The sequence below is a fragment of the Monodon monoceros genome, unplaced genomic scaffold (genome assembly GCF_005190385.1).
Source record: "Monodon monoceros isolate NGI ecotype Baffin Bay Population unplaced genomic scaffold, NGI_Narwhal_1 Super_Scaffold_9, whole genome shotgun sequence".
NCBI classification, from domain to species: domain Eukaryota; kingdom Metazoa; phylum Chordata; class Mammalia; order Artiodactyla; family Monodontidae; genus Monodon; species Monodon monoceros.
Window position 1 is genome coordinate 55,197,092 of NW_021703786.1, and position 17,767 is coordinate 55,214,858.

At 42.4% G+C, this 17,767-nt stretch overlaps 1 protein-coding gene across 1 annotated transcript; it reads left to right on the forward strand.

Annotated features, from left to right (window-relative positions):
• Positions 1-3,402: 3,402 nt before the first annotated feature.
• Positions 3,403-16,723, forward strand: RNF135 (ring finger protein 135). Its single transcript, XM_029212918.1, is given in 9 exon segments — positions 3,403-3,566; positions 3,657-3,965; positions 4,996-5,146; positions 8,380-8,458; positions 8,461-8,669; positions 15,249-15,258; positions 16,127-16,187; positions 16,189-16,583; positions 16,586-16,723. Coding segments are annotated over 9 exon segments (1,437 nt in total). The 3' UTR covers positions 16,645-16,723.
• Positions 16,724-17,767: the final 1,044 nt, after the last annotated feature.

Genomic DNA, 17,767 nt, shown 5'->3' on the forward strand with positions numbered 1-17,767 from the left:
GGTAGGGGATATGGGGAGATGTTAGTCAAAGGGTAAAAACTTCCAGTTATATAATGAATAAGTTCTGGGGAGCTAATGTAAAACATGGTGACTATAGTTAACAATACTGTATTGTATACTTGCAAGTTGCTAAGGAAGTAACTCTTAAGTGTTCTTACTGTAAAAAACAAAAGTAATTATGGGACATGATGGAGGTGTTAACTAACCTTATTGTGGTAAGCATTTTGCAAAATACACATATATCAAATCATCGAATCATACACAGTGTTAAATGTCAGTTATATCTCAATAAAGCTGCAGTGGGCAAGTAATGTTCATCCACAGAGAAATGTGTTTTTAAAAGAAGATGGACCATCCATCTCATTAAGAGCTTTAATTCCAATAAAAATTTACTTTTTGTTTAACAATTATTTATATAAATTTACAATATTTTTTGTTTTGATTGATAGTAATAATTGCAATGATAATTCAATCCAGGAGAAAAAGTTAACAAGGGCCTTTTGGTCACAGGAAGTAAACAAGAGGGACTTCCCTGGAGTTCCAGTGGTTAAGACTCCCTGAGGGTTCGACCCCTGGTCGGGGGAAGCAGGGCCAAAGAAGTAAAAAAGGTTGAAAATTCAATATATATACATATTTTTGTTGCAGAAAATTATAACAAAGTGACGAAAGTGATCTCAAAGTTATAAAAGACTTTCGTCATAAAATATACTCCTTAGAATAGAGTTCTGTGAGGAAAGTGGAATGGAAATACAAGTTCAAGATGAAAGAATGATAAAATTTCTGATGTAAAGGAAGAAATTGTTCATGTATTTTTCCAGCTAGGGCTGACCCCTCCTACCCCTCCCTCCTTTCTTGTAACCACTGCATGTTTTTGCATAAAACTTTTAGGAGGTGTCCAAGAAAAAAAAAGTTTGAAGACCACTGGTTAATCTACTCTTTCAAGAAATTTGGGGTGTAATGGAGAAGAGAAGGAGGGGTGGCTAGAAGGAGGCTTATATCAAAGGAAATTTTATTTGTTAAGATGGAAGATTTAAGCAAATGTGCCTGGAATTGTGCTTCTTTTCCAGAAAAGACAGGCGCTGAGAAGCTATGAGTTTACTTCAAATGAGAAGTCTCTGGAACAAAATCCAGGTAATCTATCAGTCAGGATAGGCTAGGTTATGCTGCAGCAACAAGCACCCTAAATCTCAGTAACTTAAACATATCTCAGGTTTATTTCTCTCCTTTACTGCATGTCCTAGTGTGGGCCGGCAGGGGCCACCAAATTACGATTTCATCTCTATAGTTAGGGCAGCTGGCAGAAAAAGATGCAATGACTTACTAGCTTTTTAAGCTGATGTGAAGTTGAAGTATTACTTCTATGTGTTTCAAGAGTGTCAGAGAAGTGCCAATCCTACCAAGTGCCTAGACGGGGAAAGAGCTGGAAACTTGGATGAGCAGCGCTAAGGACTACTTCTGGTCATTTCCAGTATTGGAAATAGACACAAATTTGTATTATCTGGTACCTACTTTGACACCAGGCAATATGGGGTAAAATAAAATATAAGACATTTTTAGTTCATTTCAACAGATCACGGAGATACAGGCCCTGTTCTCTGCCATTCAGTTATTGCTGTGTAAGCCTGTAAGTTCCTTTGTCTCTTGGGGACTTTGCTCTTCCAGCTCTTACATTTTCTACTTGTAATGCACTTGGGACTGGAATAAGAGAGGAGGAAGAGAGCAAGCCCCACCAGAGCCAGGCCTGTTACCTGAAGAAAACACACTTTGGGACTTTCCTGGTGGCACAGTGGTTAAGAATCTGCCTGCCAATGCAGGGGACACAGGATCAAGCCCTGGTCCAGGAAGATCCCACATGCCATGGAGCAACTAAGCCCGAGTGCCACAACTACTAAGCTGGCATTCTAGAGCCCGAGAGCCACAACTATTGAGCCCACGTGCCACAACTACTGAAGCCTGCGCACCTAGAGCCCTGTGTTCCACAAGAAAAGCCACTTGCAATGAGAAGCCCAGAGCAGCCCCTGCTCACTGCAACTAGAGAAAGCCCAGGCGCAGCAACGAAGACCCAACGCAGCCAATATATAAACAAATAAATGAATAAAAATTTTTAAAAATTAAATTATAAGAAAAAAAGAAAACAAACTTTAGTATTTTTGTCCTGAAGTCTATCGGGTAACGTGCTTTCAGTCAGCAGAGAGCAGTAAGGAAACAGTGGCTCACTTCTGCATTGTAATAGCGATTTTAAAAGTCTAGGGGTCACTCAACTTTGGCTGCACATTAGAATCATCTGGGGGAGGTTTTTAAAAATACGCCGCTGGGGCTCCACCCCAGACAATGAAATCAGACTCTGGGAGTGGAGGCCGAACAACATCGGTATTTTTAAAGAGTTTCACAGCTCTCTGCACCGAGTATTCTTCAACCCCTCACTACTTGTTGGAGTGGTTGGCTGACACCTAGTGGGCGCATTCTCAGAAAAGAGTTCTTAAATCGAATCCACTCCTTTTCCTCCTCCCAAGAGTTGTTGGGGTAGCTATCTATCTGTCTATCTATTTAATCTAATCTATCTTATCTATTATCTATCTAATCTTTTTTTTGTGTGTGTGGTACGCGGGCCTCTCACTGTTGTGGCCTCTACTGTTGCGGAGCACAGGCTCCGGACGCGCAGGCTCAGCGGCCATGGCTCACGGGCCCAGCCGCTCCGCGGCATGTGGGATCTTCCCGGACCGGGGCACGAACCCGTGTCCCCTACATCGGCAGGCGGACTCTCAACCACTGCGCCACCAGGGAAGCCCCTTCTATCTAATCTATCTACCTATCTATTATCTATCTATCTAATCTATTATCTATCTACCTATCTACCTATTTATCTATTATCTATCTACCTATCTATCCGATCTAATTTATCCATCTATCTATCATCTATCGCTCTATCTAATCTATTATCTATCTAATCCATCTACCTATCTATCCATTATCTATTATCTATCGATCTATCTTTACCTATCTATTATCTATCGATCTATCTTTACCTATCTATCTATTATCTATCTAATCTAGTATCTACCTATCTAATCTATTATCTATATACCTACCTATTATCTATTTAATCTACCTATCTATCTATCTAATCTATTATCTATCTAACCTATCTAATCTATTATCTATCTACTTACCTATTATCTATCTAATCTATTATCTATCTAATCTATTATCTGTCTACCTATTTATTATCTACCTATCTATCTATATCTATCTATCTATCATCTATCTATCTATATCTTTTGGCCACACCGGGGGGCATGTGGGATCTTAGTTCCCCGACCAGCGGTCGAACCCGCACCCCCTGCAGTGTTAGCGGGGGTCCCAACCACTGGACCGCCAGGGAAGTCCCAGGGTTGCACTTTGATGGGAGTGGGGGACATCAGCGGGTTTCTAACGGCCTGGGGCGAGCGCATTTCCCAGCGCATAAATCAGCTTGCAAAAGGACTGGAAAAAAGGAAACAAGGGTGGACCCAAGCTGCAGCGAAGGAGGAGGGGACAGGGAGAGCGAGGGAGGAGCAGGAGGAGACGTAGCCGCAGGGCTGGCAGCCCCCGGCGTAGCCCTGACTTCCGCGCGCCAACCCCGGGGGTGGGCGGAGCGGCGGCGGTCTGGGGACCAGGGCGGGCCTGGACGCCTGGCCGGCCGTCCCCATGTGACTGGCCGAGGACGACCTGGGCTGCATCATCTGTCACGAGCTGCTGGCCCGGCCCGCCACGCTCTCCTGCGGCCACAGCTTCTGTCACAACTGCCTGATGGGTCTGTGGGGCGCAGGGCGCCACGGGTCCTGCCCCACCTGCCGCGAGGGCGCCGAGCGGAAGAACACGATGCTGCAGGACCTGGAGGACAAGTACAGTCGGAAGGCGCGCGAGCTGGAGGGCCCGAACCCAGCGCCCGGACCCCCGCGCCGCACCGCACCGCGCAGCTGCCGGTAGGAAGGCGGGACCAGAGACTGCCCTCTGACCTCCATCCGCCCGCGCGCGCCGACTGCACCCCGTTATCCCCACGGCTCTTCCTCTCCTCCTGATTGTATTTTCACGTTACTTTTCTCAGTCTGAACTTTGGAAAGTTCTTTGGAAAGTTCAGAAAAATATGAAGAAGCAGAAAAAAAAAATCAAAATCAGAAATCCTATCAACCTAGGCGCTATCCACCCTGGCCTTTTCCCACTTATTTCCAGTCTTTCTGCACCCACTCTGTCTCTCTGACAATTTTTAATTGTGCTAAAATATGTTTACATTATATAACATAAAATTTGCCATTTAACCATTTTAAAATGTACAATTCAGTGGCATTATATTTACAGTGCTGTGCAACCATCACCACTACCTAGTTACAAAACTTTTTCATCACCACAAACAAGCTTTGTACCCATGAAGCAATAATTTCTCCCTCCCCTGCCCTCCAGCCCCTGGTAACCTCTATTCTACTTTCTGTCTCTGTGACTTTGCCTACTCTAGATATTTCATAGAAGTGGAATCATACAATATTTGTCACTTTGTTTCTGGCTTTGGCTTCTTTCACTTGCTATAATGTTCTCAAGATTCATTCATGTCATAGCATGTATCCGAACTTCATTCCTTTTTGTGGCTGAATAATAATTCCCTTGTATGATTATACCGCTTTTTTATTTTTGAATCCATTCAAACATCGATGGACATTTGGATTGTTTCCACCTTTGGGTTATTGCAAGTAATGTTGCAGTGAACGTTGATGTACAAGTATCCGAGTTCCTATTTTCAGTTATTTTGGGTAGGAGTAGAATTGTTGGATCATATGGTAATTCTGTGTTTAACTTATTGAGGAACAGCCAAACTGCATTCCACAGCAACAACAATACTTTGCATTCCCATTAACAAAGTAGGATTCCAATTTTCCCCAACTTTTGCTCCTGGGACTTAGGTCTATTTGCTCCTGGTCTATTTGCTTCTGGGACTTAGGTTATTGTCTGTTTCCACCACAGTCTTTTGCCCCAGATACCTGCAAGTTTAACTCCGCTTGGCTGGGGGCTCGCAGAGCTGGTGGAACGGCTTATAGATACTGTCAGGAGCCTTCAGAGTCAGAGACATCTCCCAGAATCTGAACCAGACAATGAAATGAGCATCCTGGCTGTGGTAGGCTCATCTGGGAGAAGAAAGGATGTGCCAGGGGGTGGCGCTAGGGACAGCTCCCTGGGACAGCTAGGGAGCAACCTGAATCGGTTTGCAGTTGAAGGATGCGCTAAGTCCCAGTCTTTTACCATGCTCTTCACTACCAAACATGGATGATCGGGAGTTTGGAATGCTTGAGGTGAGGTAAGAAGGCTTCAAGTGGGCTAGGTTCTATCCTTATCACTCCACCTAGCTCTAAGATCACCCGTGACCTCTACGCAAATCCTGTAGACGTTCTAGCTCTTATCCTCATTGGCCTTTCAGCAGCCTTTGACACAATCAACCACAACTTCATTCTTTTTTTTTTTAATTTTTAAAAATTTTTGTATAATTTTGAAAGGTTACGGTCCATTTACAGTTATTAGAAAATACTGGTTATATTTCCTGTATGTACAATATATCCTTGTAGCCTATCTTACACCCAACAGTTTGTTCCTCCCACTGCCCTATCTCTATATTGCCCCTCCCTCCCCTCTACCCACTGGTAACCACTAATTTATTTTCTATATCTGTGAGTCTGCTTCTTTTCACAACTTCATTCTTGAAGCTTTCTTTTCCCTTAGCTCTGGGACACGAGTCTTCCAGCCTTTCTGCATTTCTCTCCAGCTGCTCCTTTTCAGTCTGTTTTGCAGGTTTACTCTCCACTGCTAAGCAGTGAAATGCTGGGATTCTTCAAGGCTGAGTTGTAGGTCACTGTCTGTTCCCCCTACAGGGTCCTCTGCATTCCTGTGGCTTTAACTACCACCTCTGTGCACAAATATAGCTTCAGCCTGGACCCTTCTCTGAGTTCTGGTCTGGTGTCTTCCTTCTCGTCTTCTCTTAGCATCTCAAAGACACATCGCACTTAATCCGTCTTGCACTGCTTCTCCTCTGGAATACCCCGTCTCAGCAACTGACCCTGTAGCCCTTCCAAGTGCACAAGCCAGAAACCTGGGAATCATGTCACCTCTTCCATCATCTGCCTAGACAGCTCTTGAATCTATTTACTATTCTTTTTTTTAAAAAAAATATTTATTTATTTATTTAATTTTTGGCTGCATTGGGTCTTCACTGCTGCATGTGGGTTTTCTCTAGCTGCTGAGAGTGGGGGCTACTCTTCGTTGCGGTGCGCCGCCTTCTCATTGTGGTGGCTTCTCTTGTTGTGGAGCATGGGCTCTAGGTGTGCAGGCTTCAGTAGCTGTGGCACACGGGCTTCAGTAGTTGTGGCTCGCGGGCTCTACAGGGCAGGCTCAGTAGTTGTGGCGCACGGGCTTAATTGCTCTGCGACATGTCGGATCTTCCTGGACCAGGGCTCGAACATGTGTCCCCTGCATTGGCAGGCGGATTCTTATCTGCTGTGCCACCAGGGAAGCCCCCTATTTACTATTCTCCAGCTCCTTAAAGGCGACTCTAATCCAATCCTATGACTATTTCTTGCCTGGATTTCTACCAAAGTCTTTTAATTGCTCTGATCTGTTCCCTCCAGAGTGTCACACTTCTTCCCATCACAGGGCCCACACCATGGAATGTTCGTCTTTTACTCTGTCATGTAGGTAGTGCCTGCTCATCCTTCAGACCTCAGCTAGATTATCACTTCCTTGGAGAAGCCTTCACTGATTTCCTTGAACAAGTCAAATCCCCTTATTAGAGGCTCTTATGTATGATTCCATGTACCTTTCATTTGTAGCAGTTGTTACAGTTGTGACTTGATAATGATGGGCACCATAATTTATTACTGTCTTTCATCCCTCTTCCCTTACACTGGACTCTAAGCTCTATGAGGGCAGTGACCTTAATGGCTTTTGTTCCTTTGTTCACTCTTGTATCCCCAAGCCTAACACAGTGCTTGGCACATAGTAAGCGCTCAACAAACACCCAGTGTATTTGAGTGAGTGAATAAATGGGTCCTCAGGGATGCAGTGTGTCGGGGTAGAAGGTCTGAGAGTCTGTCCATAATTCCTGACATTGCCATTCACTAGTATTATGACCTTGGACAAGTCATTTCATCTTTCTGAGTCTCAGATTTCTATCTGTAAAACAAACAAAAATGATCCATGGCCTGCACCTCATTGGTTTAATGTGGAGATTTTTTTTTTAAAGATCTTGCTTAAAAAAGTGCTTGAGCAATGTGAAAATATGGGACAATCAAATTAGCTATGACAATATAGTTAACCTCCATGAACTCCCTCTTTTGTAAAATGGGGATAATAAACCTATCTTGGAAAGTTGTTAGGCAAATTAGAGGTGAGCAGTGGAAAATATTCAGCAGGTGGTACCTACCCCTGTTATGATTGGCAAAAAGAATGGGAAATGGATTTTGCAAAGTTGGGAAGGAAAGTCAGGTGCTGAAGGTGGGAAGGTGGTGAGCAGATGAGAGGCTGTGTTGGGGAATAACAGGACCTGAAGTTAAAGTAAATCAGGGAGTGTGTGTTAGAGGCCCCAGAGAGCAGGGCCTGTATGCAGGCAACATGTTTGTCTTGGCCCTTAGGAAGAGTTATGATAGCAGTCTGGGGAAGATTATTTCAGCCTCTGTAGCTTATCTTAGTGACTATCTGTATTATTTATTTTGTAAAGCCCCTATAAGATGGGCCTAAAATTTTCAAACTTTTTGGGCGTATGAGCTAAGAACTCCATATCTGTTGTACAAAATACTAGAAAATATATTGCAGTTGAAAAAACAAATGAAAATCATCCATAACCCCATCACCAAGAAATCGCCATTCTCTAATATTTTTGCCCTACTATGTATCATTCCAGATTGTTTTCAAGGCACATACTTTGAGGACCTAACTATGTTTTGAAAAACCCGTTAGGAGGTAAGTAGAAAATTATAGATGGTTGGTAGAACTGGAATATATATTTATTTATTTATTTATATATATCTTTTTGCTGTACGCAGGCCTCTCACTGCTGTGGCCTCTCCCGTTGCGGAGCACAGGCTCCGGACGCGCAGGCTCAGTGGCCATGGCTCACGGGCCTAGCCGCTCCGTGGCATGTGGGATCTTTCCGGACCGGGGCACGAACCTGTGTCCCCTGCATCGGCAGGCGGACTCTCAACCACTGCACCACCAGGGAAGCCCCGAACTGGAATATATTTGATGCATTCCTTAAGAGATTTCCTTTTTTCCTTCCTTCCTTCCTTTCTGTCTTCTTCTTCCTATTATTATTATTCTCCTCCTTCTTCTTCTTTTTTTTTTTAAAAAATGATTCATCAGTAGGCTTTGTCAGATGGGGTGGACCTTTCCTTGGCTTCTCCAAAACTAGTGACTTCCAACACACCTGAGGGGAAAATGAGAGACATCTCCATGACCTAGAAGAGATCCAAGAAAAATTACAAGAAAACTTCATGTGGAAAGAGGCCCTTGAAGAACAAACTAAGGGTGAGTTGATTTTATTTGGTAAAGGAGGTTTAATTATGGAAGTTGGGGCAGCGTTCCGTGGCTTTGTTTTTTGGGGACAGGATCTGAGAGCCCAGCTGTGTTATCCCTGTGGTGTGAATGAGGAAGGAGTGGGCTGAGCTATTTTTGTGACTGGATGTGTTTTTGGACCTGACTGGAGGTGTGATGTATCACAGGCCCTTCATAGATAGAAACTCGTTTTCTAAGACCTATAAATCCAGAACCTAGACCTGATTTTGCTTGCTCACCGTGCATCTGTGTTATCTACCTGAGGAGATTCAGAAATAGGCGCTTTTTATTTTTCACTAGTAAATGTCCTTATTAATGAAGCATGCAACTTTGTATATAGTTCTTCATAAATTCTACTCAACTGGGCTTCCCTGGTGGCGCAGTGGTTGAGAGTCTGCCTGCCGATGCAGGGGACACGGGTTCGTGCCCCGGTCCGGGAAGATCCCACATGCCGCGGAGCGGCTGGGCCCGTGAGCCATGGCCGCTGAGCCTGCGCGTCCGGAGCCTGTGCTCCGCAGCCGGAGAGGCCACAACAGTGAGAGGCCCGCGTACCGCAAAAAAAAAAAAATTCTACTCAACTGTAATCTCTGGCCAGTGTGTTTAATAATAAAGGGTAACAATGTAGAAAACAACCTTTCTGTCCTGACTTTTAGGTTCGCTGTTGTTCAGTGGCTCAGGATTGAAAAACAATTCACACCTGCCCCTTAGACAAGTGCTCTGGTCTCCCTTGCCTCTGCCTCCTGACTCGGCCACGGCAGGCCTTGTATGCTTTAGAGACGTATCTCTTAGAGCTTTTAGATATTTAAATCATCTTGCTCTGTTAAAAAGTTTCTTATTTAAGTGGAGAAGCATGATTCCTTGGGAAAAGTTTCTTAAGGAAACCAGTTAGAGTACAGTTTATTAATTGTTCCAAAAACGATCTGAGAAATAAAGTGACCTCTTAGCTCCTGTGTGCTCCTAAATTTAGGATGGGTTCCTAATTTAAAATCTAAACTCGAGCTTTGAACTTGAGGATTAAATTTAAAATTTTTAATTCAAAAGTCAAAAAATATAAAAAGACACAACAAAAGTGTTGTGTTCCTACTCTGGTCCAATTCCTCTTATTCCCCCAGTTAACCACCTTTACTAGTTTTCTTAAGTGTCCATGCAGGATTGACTTTTGTAAGTACAAGCAAACACAAGTTTATATTCTTATCTCCCCCAATCTTTTTTTCTTTACACAAAAGTTAGCATACTGTATACACTGTTCTGCATTTTGCTTTTCTTTTTTTCCTTAATATATCTTGATACCTTTACAAATCAGTACCTCAAGCATTTTCTCTTTAAAGCTGCATAATATTCCAATTTATGGATATGCCAACATTTATTTACTCAACCCTTTACTGATGGATGCATGATTATTCCCAAGTATTTATAATTGCAAACAATGCTGAAGTCAATTACTGTATATACATCATTTTATATGAGTGCAGATATAATTGTAGGTTAAATTACCAGTAAGGATTGCTGGGTCATAGAGTAAATTTTGCAATTTTGATAACATTGACAAACTGCTCTCCAGTTGGGTTATATCAGTTGACACTCTTACAGAAGAAATGTTTATCCCCCAAGCCTGCCAACACAATGTGCTGTCAAACTTTTGTATTTTTTTTGCCAATCCAATGGGTTTAAAAAAAGTGATATATTTGTGTACTGTACTTTTAATTTGCATTTCTCCATGAATTGTCTGTTTATATCTTGTGTTGTTGGTCCTTTAAAAATTTGATTTTTAGGAACTCATCATAAATTAGGGAGATTAGCCTTTTGTCTGTGATGTGAATTGCAGATTTTGTTCCCCAATTTGTCATTTATCTTTTTTTTTTTTTTTTTTTTTTTTACGGTACGCGGGCCTCTCACTGCCGTGGCCTCTCCCGATGCGGAGCACAGGCTCCGCACGCGCAGGCTCAGCGGCCCACGGGCCCAGCCGCTCCGCGGCACGCGGGATCCTCCCGGACCGGGGCACGAACCCGCGTCCCCTGCATCAGCAGGCAGACTCCCAACCACTGCGCCACCAGGGAAGCCCTGTCATTTATCTTTTGATTCTGTTTAGTGTGGGTTTTAGAATGTCATATAGACATTTTTATATTTTCAAGTAGTACATTTTATCAGTGTTTTCTTTTGTGGCTTCTAGATTTTAAATTTTAGTTAGAAAACTTCACCACCTCAAGCGGTGTGTGTGTGTGTGTGTGTGTGTGTGTGTGTGTACATTTTTATATTAAATCTTTGGTTTCACATATAAATCTTTCACCCATTTGAAATTTATACTAGCGTGTGTCCTAGTGAATTTTTAAATAATAATGTAAATGTTTTAGAACATTTATAATATTTAATGCTGTTGCTCTGGTTGAAATGTTTCTCCTTATTTAACTGGAGAAACATGATATCTTTGGAAAAAATTATGACTTTCTATGATTATTTAAGTGTGCATTTTTAATTTTAATTTTTAATTGTGGTAAAATACATATAACAAATGCACCATCTTAACCATTTTTAAGTTTACAGTTGAATAGTGTTAAGTATATTCATATTGTGTGCAACCAAGTTCCAGAACGTTTTCATCTTGCAACACTGAAACTCTATACCCATTAAACAGTCACTCCCCATACCCTCCTTCCCCAGCCCCTAGCAACCACCATTCCACTGTCTGTTTCTATGAGTTTGATTACTCCAAATAGCGTATATAAGTGGAATCGTGAAGTGTTTATCTTTTTGTGACTGACTTATTTCGCTTAGCATCCATATTGTTGGATCCAAGTTTCATCCATATTGTTGACTGTGTCAGAATTTCCATCCTTTTAAGGGCTGAATAATATTCCATTGTATTATACACATATATATACCACATTTTGTTTACCCATCCATCCATCCATCTATCGATGGACATTTGGGTTGCTTCCACCCATTGGCTACTGTGAATAATGCTGCCGTGAACATGGGTGTATGAACATCTCTTTGAGACCTTGCTTTCAATTCTTTTGTATATATGCCTACAAGTGGAATTACTGGATCATATGGTAATTCTATTTTTAATTTTTTGAGGAATTAAGTATACATATTAAGTATTTTTAAAATTTAACTTAGAAAATTCAAGTATGCCTTAGCAAGTACAACGTTGATTATTTTGATTATTTTGATTTTGATTATTTGGACCAGTCCAGGACAGTTTTAAGACATAAGATCTGAATATATCCCTATTTCCTGAAACATCATTTCCTGAAGTTCTCACAATTTTGTTTTTAAGACAATAGATTAGTTATTCTTCAAGTCAGCACTCTAACAGCTGCTAAACAATTTGACTGCCTCATCACAATGATTTCCTTTGACCCTGTGTAAACACACCATGAGCTGCCATGGAAATCACGCAGCCTAAAGGGCACAGTGTTTTTGAGTATAACCCGGGACTCTCTGTAACACTAATAAGAATGCAGATAATCTCCAGGTTTGTTGGCCTATGTTTTTTTTTTTTCCTTATATGTTCTTTTTGTGGCTTTGATATCTTTATTATAACTTCATAATATTAATTAAAAATCTTTCCACCCTTAAAAAAAAAAGCAGAATCCAAGGCCCATGGCCAGACTATTGAGTTAGCATCTCTGGGAGTAAGCCCCAAGGATTTGCATTTTTGACAACTTTGCAGGGGATTTTCATGCACACTAAAGTTTTGATAAGTATTTTGGTGCAGCTTACCCAGCAGGGGTGATTATTTGTAATACAAATTTAATTACTGGGGAATACAGCTGACCCTTGAACAACATGGGGGTTAGGGGCACCAAACGCCTATACAGCCAAAAATCTGACTATAACTTTTTTCTTTTTTTGTAAACAGGAGTCCTATTTTATTTTATTTATTTATATTTTTAATTAATTAATCTTTGGCTGCGTTGGGTCTTCGTTGCTGCACGTGGGCTTTCTCTAGTTGCGTCGAGCAGGGGCTACTCTTCGTTGTGGTGCGTGGACGTCTCATTGCGGTGGCTTCTCTTGTTGCGGAGCTCGGGCTCTAGGTGCGCACGCTTCAGTAGTTGTGGCTCGCGGGCTCTAGAGCGCAGGCTCAGTAGTTGTGGCGCATGGGCTTAGTTGCTCTGTGGCATGTGAGATCTTCCCGGACCAGGGCTCGAACCCGTGTCCCCTGCATTGGCAGGCAGATTCTTAACCACTGTGCCACCAGGGAAGTCTTCACTATAACTTTTGACTGCCCCAAAACTTAACTACCAATAGCCTACTGCTGACTGGAAGCCTTACAGATAACATAAACAGTTGATTAACACATATTTTGTATGTTTTATGTATTATATACTGTATTCTTACAATAAAGTAAGCCAGAAAAAAAATTTTATTAAGAAAAGCATAAAGAAGAGAAAATACATTTACAGTACTCTACTGTAGCTATCTATACTGTAAGTTTACATCATCTGTTTATGAGATGAATCGTCTGTCTGTCAGTACATACACATTGTCTTATATGATAAAAAGCACTGAGGATGTTATACATATTACTAACACTAGACATCAAAAATGAAAAGGTAATGCAAAAAAGAAATTCACATTTATTTACAGGTGTAACTATTCATGCATTGATAACAAAGAAGCAACAGTATGCTTGCTTTGTGATAGCCTAGCCTATACGCTAATGAATTAATCATTATAAAATTTTTATGGCATACAATATTACAGTCATATTCATAACACAGTATTAGAAACATTGTTATTTTTTAAACAAAAACCAGTTACCTATGATGATAGGCTGATAGAGAGGGAGAGAAAGAAAACTGGAGAGAAGGAAAGCTAACACACTACTAATTTTATATTAAATGTCACTCACCTTATGCTTATGTAAGGAAAGGCTATCCACTTCAATACAAGTCTTGCATGTGACGTTCTACACATATATTTTTGTGTATTTATTGATCCACATATATTTTTGTATATTTATTGATCCACATATATTTTTGATCCACATATATTTTTGTATATTTATTGAAAAAGATAAGTGGACCTTCGCAGTTCAGACCTGTGCTATTCAAGGGTCAACTGTAATTTTATGCAGAACAATTCTACTTAGAATGGTTTGTTCTTGAAATTATTATTTTAAATTCCCAAGGGATCCAAGGGATCCTGGCTACTCTAAAAAAAAAAAAAAAAGCCTGTAGCTTATTCTCTTAGTACAGAAATGAGATTCTTTAGATTCTGTTTTAAAGAAATTTCTCAGCAATTAAGTTTATATAACAAATATTTCTGGCAAATCTATTGTTTAATAAACCATCATTTTTTGTTCTTTTATGAAACCTATCATAATCAGTGGGTAAGCAGTTGAGTTTATACCCAGAGAGATTAACATATCAAAATACTTCATTTCTGTAATAGTTACCAGTGTCTAATAGCTACTCAATATTTATGAATGTATATCATGTTTCTTTTTTTCTAAGTATTTTTTTAACATCTTTATTGGGGTATAATTGCTTTACAATGGTGTGTTAGTTTCTGCTTTATCACAAAGTGAATCAGTTATACATATACATATGTTCCCATATCTCTTCCCTCTTGCGTCTCCCTCCCTCCCACCCTCCCCATCCCACCCCTCTAGGTGGTCACAAACCACCGAGCTGATATCCCTGTGCTATGTGGCTGCTTCCCACCAGCCATCTATTTTACGTTTAGTAGTGTATATATGTCCATGCAACTCTCTCACTTTGTCACAGCTTACCCTTCCCCCTCCCCATATCCTCAGGTCCATTCTCTAGTAGGTCTGTGTCTTTATTCCCATCTTACCCGTAGGTTCTTCATGACTTTTTTTTCCCCTTAGATTCCATATATATGTGTTAGCATACGGTATTTGTTTTTCTCTTTCTGACTTACTTCACTCTGTATGACAGACTCTAGGTCCATCCACCTCACTACAAATAACTCAATTTCGTTTCTTTTTTCTAAGTATTTTTAAGAATCAACCTGTCAAGTATAGATTATTTTCTCTATCAATAGGGGAAAAACTTGTGTTAGCTAAAAAATAAAAGAAGTAGCTAGCAGTTCTTACAAACATTTTTAAAACTGTGATTAACGATAAGTAAAATCCTATCAGCTCAATAGAAAGAAGAGTAGTACCCCACGCAGATTCTGAGCATGGCTTCTTGAAGGGCAGCTCTCCTGCTCTCATGACCTAAGTGTCCACAGCCCACACCCTAGATAGGGCCTTTTGTCTCTTCTCAGTCTGACTCTTGGATTCACTTTATGCTGCTGTCACCTCAAGGTACAAATAGGGGAAAATTTCACCTTCACAGTCCATACTCTGACATTTCCCTTACTGTCCCTTATTCTACCTAACTATGGTCATTGCAAGCACATAGTAGTTTTAAGGTAACAATTAAACTTCAGTACAGTTTGGGATTAGCCGATGCAAACTGTTGCATATAGAATGGATAAACAACAAGGTTCTACTGTGTAGCACAGGCAACTATATTCAATATCTGAATGAATGAATGTGTGTAAGTATGAGCCTAGAGTAGGAATGCTGTGTATTAGTAATTATTTGCTCCCTTAAAAGAAAACATTATGAAATATACAAAATGAATGACATGATCCTTAATCAGGAAGATCATGTGTAAGTGGAGAGATATAAACAGCCATGGTCATCAATCACTGTACTACAGGTAGAAGATGGTAAGTATCATTAGAGATCAGGTAAAGTATTCGGGGAAAAGCAAGACGTGACTTTTTTTTTTTTTTTTTTTTTGCGGTACGCGGGCCTCTTACTGTTGTGGTCTCTCCCGTTGTGGAGCACAGGCTCCGGACACGCAGGCTCAGCGGTCATGGCTCACAGGCCCAGCCGCTCCGCCGCATGTGGGATCTTCATGGACCGGGGCACGAATCCGCATCCCCTGCATCGGCAGGTGGACTCGCAACCACTGCGCCACCAGGGAAGCCCCAAGACGTGACTTTTGCTGGGGCAGGGGGCTTCGCAGAAGGCTTCCTGAAAGAGGGCTAATGGGTAAGTAGAAATTAAGGTGGGAAAGGAGGGTATTGTTACTAGAACAACATCAGGGGTATGTATAACAAGGTCCTACTGCAAGTTGATGCACCAATATATATTTTTTTTATTTATTTTGGCTGTGTTGGGTATTCATTACTACACGCGGGCTTTCTCTAGTTGCGGCGAGCGAGGGCTACTGTTCGTTGCAGTGCACGGGCTTCTCATTGCAGTAGCTTCTCTCGTTGCGGAGCACGGGCTCTAGGCGCACGGGCTTCAGTAGTTGTGGCGCACAGGCTTCAGTAGTTGTGGCGCACGGGCTTAGTTTCTCCGTAGGATGTGGGATCTTCCCGGACCAGGGCTTGAACCTGTGTTCCCTGCATTGGCAGGCAGATTCTTAACCACTTTGCCACCAGGAAAGTCCCTTGATGCACCAGTTTTAATGCCAGTATGTGTAAAACTTTTTCACACTCAAAGACACAAAGCTGCTTTTTGCTATTTGAAGACCTCTTAGCATGAACCATCAGAGGTGGCTAGTCCTGTTCTGGTTTTTTTCCCCAGGGGTCATCAATCCAACCTTTGACCTAGGGAGCCTCTCCTGTAGCCTGGAGGTGTCCAAGGATCACTGTTTCTCACCGCCCACAGCCCTATCCCTGGAGTCATGAGAGGTTTGCCTCCTGCCAGGCCTTATGTTCCCAGGCTCTCTCTTCTGGGCAGCAGTACTGGGAAGTGGACACTCAGCGATGTAGCCACTGGGCAGTTGGGGTGGCTTCCCAGGGGATGAGGCGTGACCAGATCCTGGGAAGGACCAGGGACTCCTGGTGTGTAGAGTGGAAAGGGACTAGCCAGCTCTCTGCATGGGACATGGTCAAGAAAACTGTCCTTGGCTCAAACAGACCTAGTGTGGTGGGCATCTGGCTGGACCTTGAGGAGGGAAAGCTTGCCTTCTATTCTGTGGCTGATCAGGTGAAGCTCCTCTGTGAGTGCCCAGTCTCTGTTGCCTTTCCTCTGCACCCTGCCTCTGGCTGTATGGCTTATTCCCTGGAAGCTCTCTGACTATGAGGCAAATAAACATATAAACATTCCCTGGGTGTTAAAACATGTTGATTTCCTGGTCTCCCTGCCTTCAAGCAGGGAGTCAAGTTGAGTTAAGTTAACATCCCGCTTCCAAAGTTAAGGGATGCAAAGTAAATGTTTAACCCAGCAGGCTTGCATTGTTCAAACCCTGCACGGTCCGGTCCGGTTACAAGAAAGGACAGGCTCTTGAGTGGGAGATAGTATCTAAGCCCTTGGAATATCCTGCCTGATAAGAGTATATTTATCTGAGGGCCTTGGGCCACACAGTATCAGCTTGATTTCTGGAAGGGCTGGAAACTAAGGTCAGCCACTTGGGCAGTGAGTCTGCCTACATGACCGACCGCCAGTCAAAGCCTTGGGCACCAAGACTTGAATGTGCTTCCCTGGTTGGCAGTATTCCGTGGGTGTTGTTATACATCATCCTGGGAGAATTAAACATTGTCCCCATAACTCCACTGAGAGAGGAGTGAGTGGGCTCTCTTGGCCCCTGCCCTATGTGCCTTTTTCTGTTGCTGGCTTTAACCTGTACTCCTTTCACTGTAACCACCTGTAACCGTAAGTATAACAGCTTTGCTGAGTTCTGTGAGTCCTTCTAGTGCATCACTGAAAATGAGATTGATTTTAGGGGACCCCCCCTACACACACGCAAGGGGCATGCTATCAATTGCTGTGTAATACTATTATCACACATTCAGTGGTTTCAAACAACACATATTTATTCTCTCGCAGCTTCTGTGGGCCAGGAGTCAGGATACAGCTTAGCTGAGGCCTCTGTTTTGGAGTCTCACAAGCTGCAGTCAGGGTGTGAACTGGGGCCGGGTGACATCTGAGGCTCCACTGGGGAAGGATCTGCTTCCAAGCTCACGTGGTTGTCGGCAGGATTCAGTTCCTTGTGAGTTGTCAGACTGAGGACCCCCCTCAGTTCCTTACTTGGTGGGCCTCTGCAACATGGCTGCTTACTTCTTCAAAGCCAACAAGGGAGATCAAGTTTCCTAGCAAGGTGGACATTAAATCTTATATAATGTAACCACAGGGACATATACTCACACGTATGCCATCGCCTTTGCCTTATTCTATTGGTTAGAAGCAAGTCACAGGTCCCGCCCACATTTAAGGGGGTGGGGT